The 23,215-nt window shown below is 39.2% G+C and overlaps 1 protein-coding gene across 1 annotated transcript in view; it reads right to left on the reverse strand.

The window, feature by feature from the left end:
- Positions 1 to 23,215, reverse strand: part of antxr1a (ANTXR cell adhesion molecule 1a) — a 70,047-nt gene that overhangs the window by 22,851 nt on the left and 23,981 nt on the right. Inside the window, exons 9-15 of the mRNA XM_016515669.1 lie at positions 20,871 to 20,931; positions 20,257 to 20,355; positions 12,876 to 12,945; positions 12,671 to 12,749; positions 10,270 to 10,365; positions 3,054 to 3,095; positions 928 to 1,023 (exon numbers count right to left, since the gene is read on the reverse strand). Coding sequence (XP_016371155.1) covers positions 928 to 1,023; positions 3,054 to 3,095; positions 10,270 to 10,365; positions 12,671 to 12,749; positions 12,876 to 12,945; positions 20,257 to 20,355; positions 20,871 to 20,931 — 543 coding nt within the window. The remainder of the gene's footprint in view (positions 1 to 927; positions 1,024 to 3,053; positions 3,096 to 10,269; positions 10,366 to 12,670; positions 12,750 to 12,875; positions 12,946 to 20,256; positions 20,356 to 20,870; positions 20,932 to 23,215) is intronic.

A 23,215-nucleotide genomic window follows, 5' to 3' on the forward strand; every position in this document is an offset into this window, starting at 1 on the left:
TGAATTTTACTACAAAACCTTTCCTCATTTTTACATCATAACCTTCCTGTTATCAACATTTCAAAATCCTTTCCAGGTATAAATGGGGGGGGTCAACTCAGTAGTATAAAAACTGTGAATCATGACAAAGAATGCGTATTTTATGTTGTTTTCTCAAATAGAAATATTTCTAGACAGGTATTTTCGAGACTGCAAACTCTGCACTGCTGGTAATTGAGGCAGAATGTTTGACCGAAGGAAGGATTCCAAACAGCAGATGAGCTGTATAATGCACACACACACACACACGTTTTCCTCAATTGTAAACACTGTCTTGCTGTGATTGTAAACTTTGGTACTTTACTGGCAGCCGTTTGATGAAACAAAATTGGTTTAAGACGCCAAAGGTTGCTTAGCTGGTCTCCCAGCCTAGTCAAGCTGATCTTCAGATGATTTAGCTGGTCAGTAAGTTCCAGTGTCCTAAACCATTTTAAAACCAGCCAACTAGACAACATACCATGTTAGGTTGGCTTAGACTATTTTTTTCCCCTTGTTTTTGTCATGCCATTTTTTGATTTGGTCTTGTGTTTGCATGGCATATCCATTTATTTCAAGCATACTTTTGCGAATTAATGGATTTGACAAACATTTTCCTTCTGTATTTCCTGTTTTTCTTCACAGTTGTGGCATTCGCTTTCGGCAGCATCGCTGATTTCAATTATGACGTGCTGAAGTCTCTTGGCATGTAATATAAACAGCAGTGGTTTCATTCCAACTAGGGGCAAACTGTCAACTGGAGATTTACTGGCAGAATCCATCACCCTTAAGAAAGACACTTAACCCCAGGTTCCTCCAGAGACACAGCCTGCTTCCTCTGGATGAAAGGCACTGAGCGTGTGCTAATTTAGTGGCTGGTGCCCTCCAGCGAGTGATAAAACTGTTGTTTACCTCCATTCTTTTAATGCCTCCAACTCCTCTTCCTCCATAGTAAGACGCATCGACTGTGGGCCACTTCTTCTTCGGAGTTCCATCCTCTTCATCATCCTTATAGTGCAAACAAAGGCAATGAAAATGTGACCAAAATGAAGTCCAATGGTTCTAAACCGGTTGGCCACAAATCTGTTCTGGTCACAAACAACAGGGAAGAAGTTAATTGTGGTGCAATTTACTGGTTAAAGTGATCCCAATCCTTGAAAACCATGAACAAAACTGCACAACAGCCTTAAAAATTAAGGTTCCATATTAGCATTGATGGTTCCATGAAGAACCTTCACTCTTAAAAATAAAGGTTCCGAAAGGGGGGTTCTTCTGTGAAAACCCCCTTTTGGAACCTTTATTTTTAAGAGTGAAGGTAAAACAAAAACGTAACCCAGACCACATTAAATATAGGTTACAGATGTTGGCTAGCTATATGTCCAATGTAAAATCTGGGTCTCTATGTTGAGAACTGATATACACGTCTTATTAAACGAAACAAGAACACTATTGTAAAGATTCTTTGTTTGTTCCAAGTACATATTTTTCGGGTCTTATTCCAATGGCCGAGCATTTTCCTAAATGAGGTGTGACTCACTCCTTTAAAACATGACTTTTTTTAATTTATTGCCTCTCAGAAAGGCACGAGCCACACTTACGGCCTCCCTAGCTCTTCCTGATCCAATAAAATAAATCCAAATTGGCTCACTCAAGTTATGACTTTATTTTTCCAGCTCTGAGGAAATGTAACCCTGTTTAGCAATCAGTCCTCGAGATTTGAACAGACATCTTTTAATCAATGCGTCAATACTTAATCAAAAAGATTAAAAGCCGTCCCCACGCTTCATATTTCAATTTGACCACCCACTTGATTCCCCGTCACATTTTTTATATCCTGAAACTTTAGCGTAACTTAAAGAAACCTTCAGGGAAATTTCCCAAACCCACAGCCATTCCACACATGTGACCCTGGAGCACAAAACCAGTCTTAAGTCGCTGGGTCCTACAGTCTTACAAAAGTGACATAACTGATGAAAGATTTATAAAAAAATATGCTATCATATTACAGGTCTTTAATAAGGCCAGACTGAACTAATTCATTTTAGCCCAGCAAAGCCAGAGCGGTTAAACAACAGCCTACAAAGATCTGGGGAGTTTTATGGAGTCCAAAGTCTCTCTCAAAGTTCCTGTTAAATAGCTGAAACATTCTGACCTTCAGAACCAGTTCCAATTCTGAATAACATCATTACGAAAATAACCTCCAAATCTGACCCTTTTTACGGTCTTAATAAACCTTTTTCATGTGTGGACTTGGACAATGAGATCTCAGGGATGGTTTCAGTAAACAAGGATTAAGCCTAATCCAAGATAAACAAGAGTTCAAGAAGAAAATCACCATAAACGCTCCAGGATAACTCTTTGTTTCCATAGTATAATACCAGCACATTCTCAGATATACTGTGTGCAGTCAGACAGTCATTATCACAAAATAAACCCCTTTAGTGTGTTACAAGACCCCTCTGTTTTACGTCACGGTCGTGTCTGGGTTTATTTAAGCGATAATGACCAGCTGACTATACGTTATCCCACATATTACACGGCTACTTACCAGGATATTTATTATCTTACTTATAGATTACCTTAAATCTAACAGTCCAGTGTAATGTAGAAAACTGCTTATAAAAACCAGTTGAACACTGGCACATTTTCTCAGTAATAATTTATGTATTATTAGTAATCTGAAATCCAAGTTACTTGTATTCCTTTATTTGCTTTTCAGACCAGAGTAGGTGAAGAGCGGAGTGATTATGGAAAGCTTTGAACGGAAATGGGAAATCTCATTCGCTCCACTGATATGCTGTTCCAGACCAACTTTCAGTCTGTGTGTTGCTTTGTGACAGGCAAAGCTCGATGCTTTAGCTTCCTTTGCCACTATTTTTGTTGGCGAGTGAGAAATTAACAAACGTACTGACCGGTTTTGGTCTGAAACGTATTGTGCCTATGGCCAGATCACAGTATGACAACACAGATGCAAGAGCAATACTGCTTAATTAGACTGTACAGATATGTACAGATCAATTAAAAAAAAAAGTTCTTACCGAACTATCTTCCACTACTGGTGGTGGAGGTTCATGGATAATCTGCAGAGAGAGAGAGAGAGAAGATCAACTGGATAAAAAGATAAACAACATCACATGAGCCCACTCATGCTGGCATGTCAGACCACATGCTCTCCAAAGTTCAAAAACAGTTTTTTTTTCTTCCACTGACATGTCAAAGGACCCAAGTAATGTTTTCAGTGTGTGCCAGAAAATCAGGTTACACAAAAACACATGGCTAAGGAATTGCGCCCCTCCTCTCCCCATTTTCAGTGTGTTTACAAGCAAGTTTAAATGACCTAAAAATCTGGAGGCCAGATCTAAATGCTAAAAGGCAGGGCTGAGCGTTAAGCTTTTCCAGGTATGTGTCTTTCAGAGAAGTAAAACTGATTATTTACTTGTTCAGAAGTCAAGTACTACAGCATTTTAGCGATTTAGCAATTAGCAAAACAGCACAGGGCATCAGGAATACAAAATCAACCATATAATGATAATTATGCTACATTCACTTGACCTTTGCCATTTGGGGAAAAAAGCTGTTTTCTAGCTCAGACTAATGTTTCAGTCACTAATTATAATAATTTAGAATGATAAATATTAGTATAATAATAATTATTATTAAATGTAAACAATATAAATATAAAAGCCATAACTTGTTATAATTCAACAATGTACAATGTGATTTATTTACTAGTCCCTTATAAAAATTAACCATGGTTTTATTGTAGTAAAAGTGTAGTAACCATGTATTTTTATAACCACAGTTTTACTACAAATACCATTGTTAAACTATGGTTAGTGTAGCAAACCCATGGTTAATAGGTTAATATTTTATTTGTAGTAAAACCATGGTTAATTTTCGTAAGGGATACATCATATGATCTCACAAATTTTACTATAATTCTTCACAAATTCCATCCTTTGACCTCAAGGAGCAGCTGTTTGTAAATTCGTATCAAATAGCTGGTTACAATATGATTTTTTTTTCATCTTTTTGCTAAACTCTGTGTAGAATGACAGCTGCTTTGCTAACAGCTAATGGCTAATTATAAAACTGAAACTTATGGCTTCGGTTATATGATGTGACATGTAATATATCTGTTAAAGGACATGTAGAAACATAATTTGATGAAGGCAGTACAATTTTGTGTCACTGTTGAAACTGCTAAAGTATTTAAAAAGGAGATCCACTATTCATCCACATGCAAAACAATTGTGAAAGAGCACATATTGTTATTGTTTTGAAACTCATCTGGAATTCTGGGAATCATGTGAAAAACATTTCAAGGACAGAGACATTAAAAATGCCAGAGTGTAGTAGTAATTCCAACTCTTTTGCTTTCTGCTTGGACTGAAGGGAAAATTATTTGATTAATTGAGTGTTTTCATAAACAGTTCTGTGGTCTCTTGCTGTGTTCTAGTCATGACGGAATGATTGTATTTACGAGTGAAAGCATCTGAACAACACCATAAAGTCACAATTACCAGTGAGAAACATTTTTAAGCCCTCGCTTTCCGAGTTGTCAATTAAAGAATTAATGGTTGAAGCAAATTGTTATTGAACATGCAATTGTGAATGCTGATGGTACCACAGCCATAGGTACCATGATGTACATAGTTGGTGTTCTGTTGATAAAGCTGATTTAAATAATGCTCATTTAGTTGGTTTAAGACACTTGTGCAACAAATCTGCCCATCACTGTCAGTGGCTGAGAAGGATAAAATACAGATAGAGTATTAATAAAACTTAATTTTATTGCACTAGAGCTAAAAATGTCCCTGTCATGGTTGAGATATGAAAAAAGGCTAAATTGGCCAACGCATCGAATTTATTCCATGCAAAATCACTTTAACACACATCATGTTGTAATTAAGACTTCCGAATTTATGGACAGAAACTGCCAGAAAGGTCTTGAACACACAATTAGCATACAGGCCTAGCTAGTGTTTCATATACTGGGTATCCTACAGGAAAAACAGCTTTGTTTGTTATAGCGGGAGCGTTCCAGTTTTGTCATGTCACAATGCTGCAAATATGGCTCTGTACCTCCAGTAAAACGTTAGCATTACACTACTTGGCAATCAATAGATCTTAATAAAATTGAGAATGGGCACTATTCTTCCTTGTTATTTCAAAGGTCAAATCACAATTTCATTTTCCATGGTAACAAAGAATAACTTTCCCAAACAGAGCGTGCCCCCTTTAGTTCATGTAGAGATTTTAAGTGGCAGACAGACAATATTACCTTGTATAAACAGACACGTCTTTTTCCGTTTTGCAAAAATATTCCATTTCGTAAGGAATTTTGCATAGCAGGTTTGAACTTGACCAACACACATGGTATTTAAAGTCTAAATGACCCTGTGTTAATAAATAAAGCCAAGCTATTTAAACATAGCAATAAGCTAATGCTAATTCAGTTTATGGTGGCCAACAGCTGGTCTCTATGGAAAATTATCATTGCTGAGCGGGATTTCAGTCGATTTAGCTGGTTCAACCATGAACTTCAGCTCAACACTCCTCTAACATAGCAATGACTCATTTCTTCTCTTTTCCTGTTGTGCCTTTCCAGACAAATTCCAGACACGTCCAGTTTTTCTGATATTTCTTAGTTGGACCTCACTGACAGTTTGAATTATTATATGTCCCTCAGAAATCAAGAGAAAGGCCAGGCTTGGGTCTCAAGAGGTGTAACTAGACACTTTGTCCTGTGGCAAATGTTTAATCTCTGCAGGATCTAGCATGGGTGTCGAACTCAGACCTACTACAACAGCGACAAAGTTAGTTTTCAGGTACTTCTGGAGGCCTTGATTAGCTGGCTTTAGCTGAATTAGGGTTGAATCTAAACAGGACAGTGGCCCTCCAGGAGCAGGACTTGACACCTCTGATCTATAGAATAAATCTTTCAAGGCTAGAAAAGACCAGAGGTGTCTGATGCCTTCATGCAGAATTTAGCTCCAGTGATCTCATGATTTTCTGGTCCTGATGTGTTCAATTGGGGTTGGAGCTAAACTCTGCTTGAAGTTGTCCCTCCAGGAGCAGGATTTGACACCTTGGGCCAAGATCATAGCAGGTTCTGCTGTTAATTATCTGAAAGTATCTATCAAAACCATCTTATTGACCAGTATGAGGTATGTTTTGGGGTTTGGGCTGGTCACCATCGAGGTTACATTGGTTAAGCTAGTATACCTGGATGACCAACCAGTTTGTGCTAGTGTAACAGAGACCAACAAGTAAGAGCTATTTAGCACCTTGTTAGTTTACCCACCTCCACATAAGCCTCTTCACGGTCAGCGAAGACATCGACAAGACAAGTCCTGAAGACTGCAGCAAATAGACAAGATCTTGGAACAGATTCAAGTCCACTGATAAGCCAGTCCCCTACTACGGCAGCTGGAGATGCTACAACTCTTCCTTCCCACCTAATACCAGTGTGATGCAGTATCACATCGTTTGTTCATTTGGCCAGAGGAGAACTGGTCCCCGACTGAGCTTGGTATCTCCCAAGTTTTCCATTTTATTTCTGTCAACTGATGAAGTTTGGGTTCCTTGCCACTATTGCCTTTGGCTTTCTTAGTTGGGATGTGAAAGTCACTAAATATTCAGTAATATCATCGATTTGGCATTGACATTACCAGATGAGAACACAAGTTGAACGGAATTGAGCTGAATACTATTGTCGTCTGCTTTAGAACTGAATCAAATTTGTTCATAATCTGCAACACTGACACTAGCCTGGTTTCCACTGCAGATTTGCACAAAACTTTTGCGATATTTTATGAATGTCAAAAAAAAAACTATTGTGAAATGACGGCATTTCCATTAATTCAATGTTATGCGACTAAAATGTTTTCCTTTCGCGATAAGTTATGGTGACGAATGTTGGTAGGTTTATGTATATATCGCAGCCACTGCACTAGCTATTATTCCTTCACTCCCCTGGTCTTAAGAGGTATGCTAGTTACTGACTACACCTAACTCCCATGCTGGTTGACGCTGCTTCGATTGCCACTTAAGAGTGTTGCAAGTAGGACCAGTTACACAAGTAAAAGAGCAGCATTGCCCAGTGTTGTAGTCGGGACCAGCTCATTCGAGTCAGTCAAGACAAAGACCAGATGAGGGTTAAGACCAAGTCCACATGCTCCCAAGTGCATGATGAGTCAGAGTCCAAGACTAAATGCATTTTTCCCCTCTAAATTCTTATACTCAAACTTTCTTTATGTAAAAGAAGGTTCCACATCTGCAGTTCTTCTGGAAAAGCAATGAGGAAACTCACTTCTGACGTTTGACCTTGAGAGTTCAAAGGTGATGTCAGATCCAAGAGTTGTTGAACCAATTTGTCTACAAATCCCAGGTGGCCTTGACTCTGTGTGAGTCTAATATACTTAGTAAGGGCTTAACAAGTCATTACAGGACAAATAGGGCATGAAAGCAAACCAACTCAACCTGCACAGACTGCCTGGACACCACTGGGGTTCAGCCTAGCAACAGAAAAGCTCATTACATGGTCAAAACAATCAAACCTGGAAGAAAGATCAGGCAACAACCAAAGGTCGTCCAGATTGAAGGTGCAAAGGTACAGCTACCCTTTAAAGGAAACATCTTCGCCCATGTGTTCCTATGGGCCTGTCACATCTAAAATGTCTCTTTGGGTAATGGAGTTTAGGTCAAGTCATCATGGTGTATTTATATAATTATTGGAAAAATAGAAATCCAACAGGTTTGTCAGATATGAATCCTAATTGAACACATTCATCTTTTATACGAGGGGAGTGCAGTTTTAGCCCAGTGTAAGCAAATCATCTGCCAAATGTAATTCTCATATGTAGTGGTTAGATGTTCCAAAAACTCAGAGTGGTATAGATGGGAAATTTGATGTGTAATGCATCGTCCTAAAAGATATTCATTTAGAAATACAGTTTAAGAGACAGCCAATAAGATATTAATATTTTATATTGGCAAAAACTTCAAATGTACTCTCATGTTTTTGAAAGATGAGTACTCTTCCCCACATTTAATGAAATCATCTTTAATTAAATCTTCTTAATTTGTTAATGGTCCATTCTCAGTCACCAATACCCCATGACATAAGAACCATGGCTGTGGCCCATTCTGTGTACTTATGAACAAAATAATGAGATCTTTTGTATATTGGTATCTAACCATTTAATAAGACCACACAGTATCTGCACTTTTTCTGCATTGATTGTGGGGTGTGGGGGGTATAAATTATTATAAATATGGTAAAATGTGCAGCTGAGAGTACTACTGGCATTCAAACAGAACATGTTTTTGCATTCCACTGCACTGCTTTCCCATTGTTCTTCTATATTAACATGCACTTTGTGGATGTGTTTGAACAGAGATACTATAGCACATTCTAAAAAGTAAGTTAAAAGTAAGTTAAACTACTAGACCTTGCCCTGTGTCTCATATTTTTAAACACAAAAGTGTGTTCTGTGTGAATATCCCCCTACTGGTAGCTGATTGTTATTTATTATTAACAAATTAGACAAAATATTTAGTAACTGGGCAAAGAAAGGATGAGAAATGTGAATAATTTTGGTGTTTTGGTAGAATAAAGTTAGAATTTGGCAGAAAATGCAACCTAATGGGAAAAACTTTTTTTCCAATACAGGTGTGGTTTTAATAACATTAAAAATATACTGTACAAATGTCAACTTTTTTAATCGACATTTCAATCAAGCAAGAGCCATGCATTTTTTTCCTAAACCTGACCCTAAGTTCAAGTGCAGCAAAGTCAAGTATAAATGATTTTAAATGGTGACAAATTTTTTTCCATGGCAACATTTCTCAGATGGTTAACAATTTATTTCATTAGTCCACTTTACATAATCTACTAACAGTAAGTAACTTTGCAACTGCAAAAACTACCAGTCATTAGAGTATCAATAGACTGTCTGCTTAATATCTAACACTTTATTTTGATGGTCAACTACAACTACCGCAACTACAGTACATGTCACCCAAATGCGTGGCTATACTAAAATTTTCAAGTATATTCAACCGCGGATGGACGAGTTCGACACATGCGCAGTATCACCTATTGACTTATTCTGTCTCAATGTTGACCTCGCGCCAACGCTGTGCACGTGGCCGAAGTATACTTTGGGCTTAAAGGTCTACTAATATAGACCTCGGGCCAAATCTATTAGCAGCTTGTACCTGCACAAACATTTTTTGGGGTTAAAAAGTACTGTCAGGATTAACTAAAATTAAAATTAGTGATAAAAGGGCTTGGATGCAGGTATTTTCATGGCTGACCTTATTGCATATGCATTTGTAGGAGTTCTGTGTTCTTTAATTTGCACATTATCAGTAGATCACCCGAAGAAATTTCCACTCCAATCGGTGCTTTTTTGGAATTATGCTCTCAATTTAATTTGCCTTGTTTAGTAAATCTGGCTATAATACTCTAGTGAGAGTTCGCTGACGTGCAAAGTTACTTAAAGTTAGTAGAATGTCTAAAGTAGATGAAATCAAGTATAACCCTCAGATTTAGCAAAAATGTGTGAAGTCACATCCTATTCAATGACATAACTCTCTGATTAACTACCACAATACGAGTCATAATTGAAGAAATAAACTATATCTATTCAAAAAGTTTCCTGAAATCTTAGTAACTTTGTTGCAAATCTGCTGTTCTAACCACACTGGTTCAACAATATACAACTATCGTTAATGACATCAAGCAGGTGGTGATGTAGTAATAGTTTTGATTATTCCTGTAAATAATGAACATGGCACCTGAGGACTACTTCGTAATTTTGGTTTCTCTATTGGTTTGCTTTATTTCCAGATGTTTGATTCCATCATTGGTCCCTCTTACGTCATACTCCTTCAAGTTTCCCCTACAGACTCAAGCACATGTGCACTCATCAACTCCAAATGTCATACTAACAAAAAACTGTAGTTTTCTTCCAATGAGAGCTGTAGTTTGCAATGCTCTTCGTGAATGTTTGTTGAAACTATGGTTTGAGGAAACACCGAATTGTTGAGCCGTGTTGGTAATGATGGAACTTGTGACCATAGTTGGTGCTTTTTGGAAACGCACCCTACCCCAGGTTAGAAAATCCACTGAGTTTTCTGTGCAATTCTGCAGATGCAGATTTTGTGCAGGTCTGCGTTTATGTCCTAATATGTAGCAGGACTTCTATTTGCGTAAGCTCAAGATTTTCCATGCAGAGGACTCACCACAGTGCAGCAGAGAGGCCAAAACCACCAGAGGAGAGCCAGAATCAGCAGTAGCATCACTATCAGTAGTGCTATGGCCAAGATCGTACCATCAGACTGCAGGGAGGAACAGATATGAACACTTCTCTAAGTGGGACTGTTTTTTGTTATGACATCAGATTCAAATGACATTCAGAAAAACATTTGGAAAATGTAATGGAACAATAAGATGATGTCAGCTGTTCAGTTTCTTTAGTTCAAACAATGGTTGCATGAAAGGGTGCTAGCTATGGAAATAACAGATGATGCATGCTGAAAGGGATAGGCTAGTTATTAAACGAGGGGATGAACTAAGTTACAAGTGATCTCACTGGGAGATCTCATAACCCACTGGCTCGTGAGAAGCTTTTGGATTTGTCTGGTGGGAAACACATTGTGCTTTTCTAAAGAGCTTTGACTGGCACCACTTTATAGGCATTCCAGGAATCCATTTAATACATTTTTTACCATAATTTTGTTTTCATTCCCAGCCTGTAGAACCTTTTGTTTACGTTCCTTTAACACATTTTTCACAGCAATTTGGCTGCATTTTAAAAAGCTAAAACACTACAGCAATGAGTATTAGCTAGGGAATCATTTTGAGTAATACATGGTTCAAGCCTTGTGATTAATATATAACTTAATTCTATTTTTCAGTTGCATGAAAGCTATTAAACTATATTTAAAATAGTAGAGCTCCAGCAACAAGCTACTTCTTCCAACATTAAGCAATTTGGTACACGAATCAAAAGCTTGGGGTAAATATTTATTTTATTTATTTATTTATTTGTTATTTATTCATTTATACTTTTATTTAGCAAGAGCTCATTAAAAGATCAAAAGTGACAGTGATGATTTTAGACTGTTACATAAAAATTATATTTCAAATAAATGCTGTTCTTCAAAATTTCCTTCATCAAATAATCCTGAAAAAAAAAACACCTCCACACTTTCCACCCATTAAGTAGCACAACTGTTTACAGCATTGATACTAATAATAAATGTTCCTTGCAAATCAGCATTTTAGGGACAGTTGTTCAGTGATTCAGTTTCAATGATTTCTGAAGGATCATGTGAAACTGAAAACTGGAGTAATGATGCTAAAAATTCTGCTTTAACATCCCAGGAATAAGCTACTTTATAAAATATATTAAAGGGGTCATATGATGTTGCTAAAAAGAACATTATTTTGTGTATTTGGTGTAATGAAATGTGTTTATATTAGCGACCAGCACGGATCAGCTACAGGCATGACGAAGCGGATATCGTCCTCTTTTGGAAGGCCAAACAAAGTAGTTTCGCTTTCACAACGAAACACACAGCGACTTCCCGACATGGCGGCGGCTGCAACAACAATACTACAGCGAGAATAAAAGTTATGCCTTCTTTCTTTGCGTGAACATTTGGGCGGCGTTATGCAAATCTTCCCACATCGTGACGTAGACATGTGGGGGCGTGTTAGAACGAGCCGTTTTAGGTAGGCGTGGTTGACTTAACTTTTATAAAGAATATCTCTTTGGATTTGAGACTTTAGTCTTTGCAACTTTACAGATCTTCTTTATGCACCAAGAGCTTCTAACACTCCAAAGAGAAAGGAAAAATTTAAATCGCATCATATGACCCCTTTAAAATCTGAAACAGTTATTAGGTTGGCTTGAGAAAGCCACTGCACTGATCTTCTATTTAAGCTTCTTCTTCTTCTTCTTCTTGCAATGTGCAATATCATGCTAGCATCATGCTAAAATATGTTAGCAGTATGCTAGCGTCATGGTAATCATGCTAAAATCATATTAGCAACATGCTAAACATGGTAATCACGTTAGACACTTGCTAGCAACATGGTAATCATGCTAGAAACATGTTAACAACAAGCTAGTAACACAGTAATCATGCTAGAAACATGCTAACAACATGTTAATCATGTTAACCACATACTATAGGACAAAAACTTGCTAACAACATGCTAATCATGATAACCACATGCTAATCATGCTAGTCCCATGCTAACAACACGGTAATTATGCTAAAGAATTGCTAACAACATGCTAATTATGATAAAAACATGCTAACAACATTCAATGTGCTAAATCATGCTAGCATGTCTATCTAAGCGTTCAAACTTTTTTTTATAACTGCTTCAAACTTTCAGGTTAGCCTCAAAGTTTGTTCACAGTATCATCTAGTTTTAATCTGTAATAAAATTTCACAATATTGTTGGTTTTGACCAAATAAATGCAACCTTGGTTCAAAGACTCTTCTTTAAAAAAAATCTTACTGACACCAAACTGTTGAACAGTAGTGTATAGTAGCTTCCCCAACACTGGTTGTCAAACACAAAAACACAAGTAACAAAGCACAAAATATGATTTAGAATAATACTTACACAGCTTACAGTGGTGATAGTAACAGAACTAGAGATAAAACTCAGCCCTTCATTCATGCTAACGTAAAGGGAGGCTGCCCTGCAATACACATAATGTAAAAAGTACTTAAATCCTTTGAAAACACTACATTGCATTCCTTAATGTGCCACAGTTAACATTTCTGCCACTAGAAAGAAAGTACAAATATTTATCTGATACACTTACGTTCCCTCCTCTCGAAGAACAGGAGCTGGACAGAGCAGATACGTGTCCTCCACTACCAATGGCTTCACCACTAATAAAAAAGACAAATACACAATCACATTTCAAACAGTAAATCTGGAAAATACAGCATGAAATATTTGCATATTGCTGTCTGATTCCTTGCATAAGAGGACAGTTAATATAAAAACAGCTGCAGTTGTTGAGGAAAGACTGCATCTCATTTTCAGTCATTGCAAAACATATCAACTACATTTTTATCAAATTGGATTCAAATGTTCAAGGCTAGAACCTAGAATCAACTCTTATGCAAGGCATTTAACCCCTGGTAGCCCTAAAGTATCCAAAAGGAAAGAGAAATGGGTCACGGATTACAGAACAGGGGTAATGGGGCCATTGCTCCAAAACCTCTGACTGTCAAGGGCCTCCAACTGAGACACCAAATTCACCCAAAAACAATAAACTGCAGATGTAAAGGCTTGTTCTTGTAATCGAATATTTATTTTATATCTTTCAGATGCAACTCCGAATTACTACACTCAAAAAAATCAATTGGACAAATTGGTGCTTTAGCACTTGACACAGCCAAAGCATGAACGCAGAAGAAAATGTACAAATATAACACTTCTATGTTTTTCTTTATCCTGTAGAAAGCTGCTTGTTGGTGTATGCGGTCGGCTCAAATCCCAAAGAATCAGAATTCTGGCAGAGGGTCATGTTGTCATTGTGCTTTATTGGGCTGTTTACCCATAGCACACGAGGGAAGGTCATGTTGTACTACTAAGTAAAGACATGTGCACATGGTTTCGACTTGCGTGATAAATCAATAAGAATTACTGTTGATACCAAATTGTGTCTGTGTCACGGTTTGCCTACTGTGAAGGAGCGAGGAGACGAAGGAGATTCCAGAATTATCACAGACTTTATTTACAACATAGAAAACCATACGTAGGACACGGGGATCAACGTACAATTCCAGACAAGGGAAACTCAGAAACACAGGGTTTATATTATGGGACTAATCAAGGAAATCAATGGGACACCTCCAGGGCAGATCAGGCAGTCCAGGGTGCCATGGCGGAGCAGGGAGCTCGGGGCGCCATGGCGGAGCAGGCAGTTCGGGGTGCCATGGTGGAGCAGACAGTTCAGGGCGCCATGGCGGAGCAGGCAGTTCAGGAGGCCATGGCGGAACAGCGGGCGGAGCAGGGAACTCCGAAGGCCATGGCTGGACGGCTTCCGTGGCCTTGGCCCAGCCACTACGGACGGACCCATACTACCTCCCCCCCCAAAAATCCTTTGGGAGAATATCGTCTTTAGAGGCCATCCGTAGGCCTATCTCGGGAACTGTGGCCCTCACTGGGCTTGACTTGGGGACTGGAGCCCTCCTTGGGCTGGACATGGGAACTGGAGCCCTTTCTGTGCTAGACATGAGGACTGGAACCTTCTCTGGGCTAAACTCAGGGACAGGAGCCCTCACTGGGCTAAACTCGGGGACTGGAACTCTCTCTGGGCTAAACTCGGGGGCTAGAGCCCTCACTGGGCTAAACTCTGGGCCTGGAACCCTCTCTGGGCTAAACTCGGGGACTGGAGACCTCCGTGGGCTAAACTCGGGAACAGGAGCCCTCCGTGGGCTAAACTCGGGAACAGGAGCCCACTCTGGGCTGGATTCAGGGACTGGGAAGCGCTTACGAGGAGCTGGCACTGGAGAGTGCTCTGGAGGAGCAGGCACAGCAAGGCGCTTTCGAGGAGCTGGCACTGGAGCAAACTCAGGGGCTGGAGCCGACACTGGAGCGAGCTCTGGGGCTGGAGCCGACCGCCTTCTCCTCCTTAGATTCCCCTCTAGGTTCGGGGTGAAAGGCGTGGTCGGCGGGTTTGACTGAGGAACCGCCGGCGGGCTGGAGAGTGCCGCAGCCAGCAGGCTTGACTGAGGAATGGCCCGGCAGGCTGGAGAGAGCCACGGCCGGCGGGCTTGACAGCAGAGATTCCGATGGGCTTGAGTGAGCGGCGGCCCGCGAACTTGACTTTGGAGTGGCCGGCGGGCTTGACTGAGGAACGGCTGGCGGGCTGGAGACAGCCGCGGCCGGTGAGCTTGACGGTGGGCTGGTTCTGGCTCGGGCCCGGACACTCCCCAGACACTGGTAGATCCCTTCCCTCCAACATAGTCCCGTGGTGTCTGGGAGGTCCATGGGGCGATGGTAGTTGGCCCAGAGCCAGAAAAGCGAATTGATGGTGGAGTCATCCAATGCCGTCGCCGCGGCGAGCCCGCAGAATTCCCAGGCGTACTCAAAGAAGGGGAGATCTCTGCAGGCTAAAGCGGAGAAACGAGCTGCGATTTCCATGATCGCGGAGAGAAACAAACAGGAAACAAAAACTGTAAAATAAAAAACGGAAAACAAACAAGGGGAAAGGGGCGCCACTTACTGTTCTGTTTTTGGTCTGGAATTCTGTCACGGTGTGCCTACTGTGAAGGAGCGAGGAGACGAAGGAGATTCCAGAATTATCACAGACTTTATTTACAACATAGAAAACCACACGTAGGACACGGGGATCGACGTACACAGCTGGTATCAAATAAACACAATCAGGGCAGGAACAGGAAGACCAAATAAGGGCAAGGAAGGCACATGGGGAGCAAAACACACACAAAACAAGGAACAGTCTGACAGTCTGAGCCTTTCGAGAGGGAAATGGCCACTGGGATGAATTCAACAGCCCTTGTGTCTCTTATGAAATCATCTGGCTGCTTGAGGATTTTCAAGGTTAAAGAAAGGAAATGTAAGTCAAAGACAGCAAGTCTAAACACCCCCAAACCGCCCCCAGTCCATTCACTGACTGTCTGATGCATACTGTCTGGCAGATGTTCAGAGATGTTCAAAATACATAAAAAAGGATGTATACGATGAATAAGCAGCACTGACCTGAAATGGTAAGTTGGTATAGTCAACTGGCCTGTAACTCCTATAAAGGCCATCCTTATTGTGTTTTGGTTATTTTCTGTGGAACTGATAATTTTTTCTATTAACGTGATTTCAGCTATTTAAGATTTATCATTTGTTAAATGGTACATAAAACAAATTCACAATCTCTGAAGCAAAGTTGTCCCAGTTTAAATGGAAACTACAACAAATAGCATATTTGGCATTCCCATTTGCCCCAATAGCAAAAGAAAAAATAAACAATATAATAAACATGTCTATTGACTTTCCAACTTGTATTTGGCAGTACACATGCGATAGCATTTGTGTCAAAACTAAAGTATACACTTTGGGCTTTAGTGTAACATCACAAACTTCTCTTCTGTAGCACAAGGGATTGTGGGCAATATTGACCCAATCAGCATGCATAGGTGTACATTAGTACACGTATAAAACTGTATACCATCAAAGCAAATCCAAGGTCAGACAAAAATGTGAACACCTGGGGAATAGGCAGTATTTCTTTACTGAGGTTTTTGCCGTTAATAAAGCTTCCAACCTTCTTAGAATAGATTCATACAACTTCTGAATAATCTACCGTTTGATGTTGTACAGATTGGAGGAAGGAATCAGCTTCTCACTCTTCTCTCCAAAACTATCCACACTCCACAGTGGTTTGATAATATTCAAGTCAGGTGATTTGTCTGGTCAGGGCAGATGTTGAAGTTCATGTTGGTGCTCCAACTGTTCAGGTTTTATGATTATGACACCATCTTTTTCGCATTTTATCATTGGTGTCTGTGATTATAGTTTTAGCTCTTTCATGGGTGTTGGCTTTGTGAAGTTCTCTGTGAGGAAACAGGGTCTTTAAAAGGACTTTTGAGGTTTGCCGTCACTTTGCTGCAGTAATTCGGTGTTGTTTGGACACAATCCTTAGTGTTTGATAGTCCCTATCATTCAATTTCAGTTTCAACCACTATTCTTCAGAAGTCTTGCCATGCTTTACATATGCAGTCATAATCGTAAAGACTGTTGTTCTTAAAACACTAAACAATTGGGCTGTTAGGGTTACAGACACTTCTGCTAAACAGGTTCCCATGATCTGTCCTGTTTGGAAATCTGACCGTCACTCATTTCACACAAGATTTGTACTAAACACAACTTACACTACACTGATACACAAACTAGAGAATACAGACAACAAAAACATAAATAAAACATTATTACAGCATTTTTTTTACTGTAGCCTACACAAATGATATTAACCCATATAATAATGGGTATTCATATTATTTTGTCCAACCATGTATGCCATAATATTTAGATGCACTAATACTCATCTTCTATTCTAATTAGGACAGTGTGACAATTTCAAATCTACAGACTAGTCAGAAACAAGTCAGAAGGTCAACACGCTGTAACCACACATGGCTCTTTTCCGACAGCCCTGCCATCAGCCTTGGGTTCAAAGTAAGGAGAGCAGGTTTGTGCATGATGGACATTATCATTCATTTACAGGATATCCTCTCTAGTGTTTACAGCGGTCAAGAGCAAATAAACAGCAGGCCACCTCAAAGTCAGAGTAAATTTGGTGTAGGTCTGGGAATGTGCCTTGAGGATGGGAAAGTGGGACCAGTTTGCTGAGAGGCGGACTGAAAAAGGTAAAATTACTTCCATGACACAGTTACACTCATCAACCGGATGTTCTGGTCTTTATCGGACACAAACAATTAGCATGGTGCCACGTTTGAAACGTCCGGCTTTAATCAGAGCAAAGACAGGCAAAGAGATGCGAAGCACCAAAGCTGGTACCCATTACTGATACTGTAAAATAGGATTGAAGTCAGATGACTGGGCTTTGATCTACAACCAGTGCCAGTTTTAAAGAAATTACGATTGTTTGGAGAGAATGAGACCCTCCCTGAAGCTTTAATAACATTACAGTATTGCTGCATATGAAATATCAACATAGAATCACTTGCACTTTAATAGCTTTACTTCAAAAAAGAAAGTCGCCAGACAATTAACAGCAGATTTTGTTAAATATACAATGCTTAAAATTTTTTTCCATAACTGCCGTAATAATTAATTTGAGCCATCATGGGACATATGTGAACAATGGCACTCTGTTTTGCTAGCCGCTGAAGCAGAAAACAACTCTTTGTTTTTGTAAAGGCAAAGCTTTTTGTAAAGGTTCTCAAGTGGTGACGCTATGTATTGCAAATCTGTTGCCAAGAACACAATCTCATGGCAAAACTATTTTACTTTTTGCTGAATTAGTGGCTAAAAGAATGACAACTACAACGATAACTATATTTACGTCCACACCAATGGATGCTATCATTCTGTATATTATAATTGCGCGCTACCATTATGTTGTCTTGTCTGCCACTTCAAATGCTCAAGATATTTAAAGCAGGATGGATTCTGATTGGCAAATGTTTTTATTGTTCATCATCTGGAAATTAATTGTTTCGAAAGTGATTCCAACAATATCGTTCCTCTGTGCCGTCATTGTTAAAGTTGTAAAAGTCATTTAAACAATAACTTTATCGTTATAGTTATCGTTCTTAGTGTGCATGGGCCTTTATTCATATCAGTTTGTAAGACTGCATTTTTATGTCCTATGATTATGCCTTTTTTGCCCGAGGCTGTGGATTACAGGTAATAATGCTGTAAATAATGTTCAGTTTCTTGCACAGACTGATTGTTTCGCTTCATAAGACCTCAATATATCATCAGGAGCCTGATGCTTTTTTTTTTTATTCTCATAAACTGACTTGCCTTCTATGAATCACTATGGACCACAGTTTCAGCTAAAAATCTTCTTTAATGTTCTACTGAAGAAAAAAGTAATCTTGAATGGCCTGAGGGTGAGTAAATTAACAGGAAGTTTTCATTTTTGGGTGAACTATTCCTTTAAGTCATTTGTTTTTGCACAATCCAAATCATATGCATTTATACAAAATTTTCACCTCGTAAAATAGTTACATTTTCCTGTGAGATTTGTTTTGTTACCATTTTATGTCCAATATAAAATTTGCGTCCTAAAGCAAAATTCGGTTATGATTCACTGTACTTCTGCTAGCATACTAATTTAATTTATTAATTCCTGTGACTCATCCGCCAGGCTTTGCAACACTATAGTGTGCAAAAAATACACAGATCCTGTTTAAACATGAGACCTGCAGTAAAAACTGCAAGAGGTAGAGCTGACATTTACCTGACGGGCTTTGCGAAAGCGGTTAGCCTTTTGTGTGGCAGCGTTTCTTTCTTATATCTCCTTGGTTTGGCAGGAATCCATCCTGTAAAACTCCTAATGTAGCCTTTAAAAACGACTATTTGCCAAAAAACAAATGGGACTGGCATGGCATAGTCGGCCGTTCCAAGGTTTCTATGAAAATGAGTCTTCTGGGACGTTTGGTGGAAAAATGATAGCTAATCAGAAGGGTTTATAGATTCTGCCTCAAATCATTCCAACCATATGGCAATTATGCAAGAAAGTCACGGAAATTGCTTATATAAGACTGCTGTCATCTCACACAACATTTAACCCTGTTTAATAGTCTTCATTGAGCCAGTGATGTGTTCAGCATACATGTTCTTGGTAATGCAATGTAATGTAATGGTTGGCTTAAAGGCATAGTTCACCCCAAAATGAAAACTCTTACGTCGTTCCATAACACCATGAGTGTCTTTTTTTTCTTCTGTGAAACAAAACATCTTTCCATAAAACAACACTTTAAAGTTAACAAAGGTCTCTACAAATAATCATCATAAATGCATCATAAAAGTAGTCCATATCACCATATCGCTATATTTGAAGTCTTCAATAGCCAGACAATAGCTTTGAATGAGGAACGGACTGAAATTTAAATCATCATTCACACTCTAAAAAATGCTGGGTTAAATACAACCCAGTGCTGGGTAAAATAGGGACAAACCCAGCAATTGGGCTGTTTTGACCCAGCGGTTGGGTTAAATGTTTAACCCAACCTTCTGGGTAGTAACCCAACCGCTGGGTCAAAACAACCCAATTGCTGGGTTTGTCCCTGTTTTACCCAGCACTGGGTTGTATTTAACCCAGCATTTTTTAGAGTGCACTATTAATTTTTACAGACAACTCTCAAATCAGGTATGGAGATTATGGCACAGGTTACGAGACCTTGAAAACAAATGTTTGATATTATTGACAACCAACTGATATCTGTATTTTATTTGAACGCCTCAGGTCTGTTCTTCAGGCCTGTTCACTGCACAAAGCTTTATGGTGCTTCTTTGATGCCTTTTTGTTACTTGACAGTCCATGGTCACTATGATTTGTACTTATATAAAAACAATAATGCCAAAAAAACAGCATACAGGTTTGAAACAATATGAAGTATGAGTAAATAATGTCAGAATTGTCATTTCTGGGTGAACTATTATTTTTTTTAAATGGCACAATGGCAGAATTTCAAGGTACTTACTTCTGGTAAGAGTGTCATTTATTCTGAAGCTGCAAAGAACCTTGTCCACATTTCTAGCATGAAGGAATCCATTTCCTCTCACGACGACTTGGAACGCCTCTTTAAAACAGGAAGTTCACACATAACAATGTTAAGTCACGTAGCGAATTTTGATAACTGCCGACTCTTGAACCCATTGTGAAATCTGTGGGGGAATCTTTCACTCTCATGCGTAGTTCCAGATTGTGTGGATTCCTATTGAAATTAATAGATTTTGTCTGAGAAAATTTGCCAGACAGCATTCTTTAAAAGAACGTTTGCAATTTTGAATGGTTGAAGCCAACAACTTACTGCGAAATAAAATGAAATCAAATGTTTAATTTATTTTAAGTGCCTTTTTAAAGTTCCAACAGCACATTTTTGGGTTTTTCAGTCTCTATAAAACCACTGTGTTAAAGGTGTATGATTGCGTAAGGTATGTAATGTAAGTGTATATTTTTTAGTTATTAAAATCAACACATCAAGTTGATCAAGTGATGACTTTCTGTATCAAACCTATTATACCTACTTTTCGCTGCTTGAACAGACCTTAATGCTGTGGCTCAAGCGGTTGATCTAGTGAGAACTGTACTCACCTCCAGCACAGATACTGGAAGGTTCTGCAGCAAGGATCTCTATGCAGGATTTCTTCAAGATCTGATGGGTACAAAGAGAAACTCAGTAGGTGGACAACTAGGTCAGCTGAGCTAGTAAAGATAAATGACCATTCAGTTCAATGTCTTTAAAGGGCCAGTTCACCCAAAATGGACAATTCTGTCATCATTTACTCACCCTTGACTTGTTCCTTTCTTCTACTGAACACAAAAGAATATAGCAGTGTTTCCCATACATTGATTTATTTGTGGCGGCCCGCCACAATATCAAAACTGACCGCCAAAAATTGATTTTCCAAATGGCTTTAACTCCGTTGAATAAACATGAGCTCTGCACGGTTCAAAATCAAAATGTGGCATGGGTGTTTTTATATGAATGTGTTTCTGAAGGGAACCGAATGTCTTCAGAAAAGCATCGATGCACTGATCTATATAATTACTTTATATTATAGATCAGTGCGTCAATGTCATTTTCATTTCATCTTTCCTATAATGCCTGATAAAGTAGCGTTTGTGAGCGCAGCACTGCTTTGATTACTGCCGTTACCGGGGAAACCGATATATATATATCTGCCGCTCCAAAAGTGCCACCTGCGGGCAGAAAATGAATTTGCATTTACAATCAGCCTGGCTGCTGTTTTCATTATATATATATATACAGGTGCATCTCAATAAATTAGAATGTCGTGGAAAAGTTCATTTATTTCAGTAATTCAATTCAAATTGTGAAACTCGTGTATTAAATAAATTAAATGCACACAGACTGAAGTAGTTTAAGTCTTTGGTTCTTTTAATTGTGATGATTTTGGCTCACATTTAACAAAAACCCACCAACTCACTATCTCAACAAATTAGAATACTCCATAAGACCAATAAAAAAAACATTTCTAGTGAATTGTTGGCCTTCTGGAAAATATGTTCATTTACTGTACATGTACTCAATAACTTGGTAGGGTCTCCTTCTGCTTTAATTACTGCCTCAATTCGGCGTAGCATGGAGGTGATCAGTTTGTGGCACTACTGAGGTGGTATGGAAGCCCAGGTTTCTTTGACAGTGGCCTTCAGCTCATCTGCATTTTTTGGTCTCTTGTTTCTCATTTTCCTCTTGACAATACCCCATAGATTCTCTATGGGGTTCAGGTCTGGTGAGTTTGCTGGCCAGTCAAGCACACCAACACCATGGTCATTTAACCAACTTTTGGTGCTTTTGGCAGTGTGAGCAGGTGCCAAATCCTGCTGGAAAATGAAATCAGCATCTTCAAAAAGCTGATCAGCAGAAGGAAGCATGAAGTGCTCCAAAATTTCTTGGTAAACGGGTGCAGTGACGTTGGTTTTCAAAAAACACAATGGACCAACACCAGCAGATGACATTGCACCCCAAATCATCACAGACTGTGGAAACTTAACACTGGACTTCAAGCAACTTGGGCTATGAGCTTCTCCACCCTTCCTCCAGACTCTAGGACCTTGGTTTCCAAATGAAATACAAAACTTGCTCTCATCTGAAAAAAGGACTTTGGACCACTGGGCAACAGTCCAGTTCTTCTTCTCCTTAGCCCAGGTAAGACGCCTCTGACGTTGTCTGTGGTTCAGGAGTGGCTTAACAAGAGGAATACGACAACTGTAGCCAAATTCCTTGACACGTCTGTGTGTGGTGGCTCTTGATGCCTTGACCCCAGCCTCAGTCCATTCCTTGTGAAGTTCACTCAAATTCTTGAATCGATTTTGCTTGACAATCCTCATAAGGCTGCAGTTCTCTCGGTTGGTTGTGCATCTTTTTCCTTCCACTCAACTTTCTGTTAACATACTTGGATACAGCACTCTGTGAACAGCCAGCTTCTTTGACAATGAATGTTTGTGGCTTACCCTCCTTGTGAAGGGTGTCAATGATTGTCTTCTGGACAACTGTCAGATCAGCAGTCTTCCCCATGATTGTGTAGCCTAGTGAACCAAACTGAGAGACCATTTTGAAGGCTCAGGAAACCTTTGCAGGTGTTTTGAGTTGATTAGCTGATTGGCATGTCACCATATTCTAATTAGTTGAGATAGTGAATTGGTGGGTTTTTGTTAAATGTGAACCAAAATCATCACAATTAAAAGAACCAAAGACTTAAACTACTTCAATCTGTGTGCATTGAATTTATTTAATACACGAGTTTCACAATTTGAGTTGAATTACTGAAATAAATATATATATATATATATATTGCGTTCTGCAAGTGAACAACACCTTGTGGTGCCATCCCAAAGAGGCACAAAATCTCTATCACGGACCTTTTCCTGGACTGTGCCCAGCTGGTGGAATGACCTCCCGATCTCAATTCGAA

The sequence above is a fragment of the Sinocyclocheilus rhinocerous genome, unplaced genomic scaffold (assembly GCF_001515625.1).
Source record: "Sinocyclocheilus rhinocerous isolate Xijiao unplaced genomic scaffold, SAMN03320098_v1.1 scaffold1198, whole genome shotgun sequence".
Lineage (NCBI taxonomy): Eukaryota > Metazoa > Chordata > Actinopteri > Cypriniformes > Cyprinidae > Sinocyclocheilus > Sinocyclocheilus rhinocerous.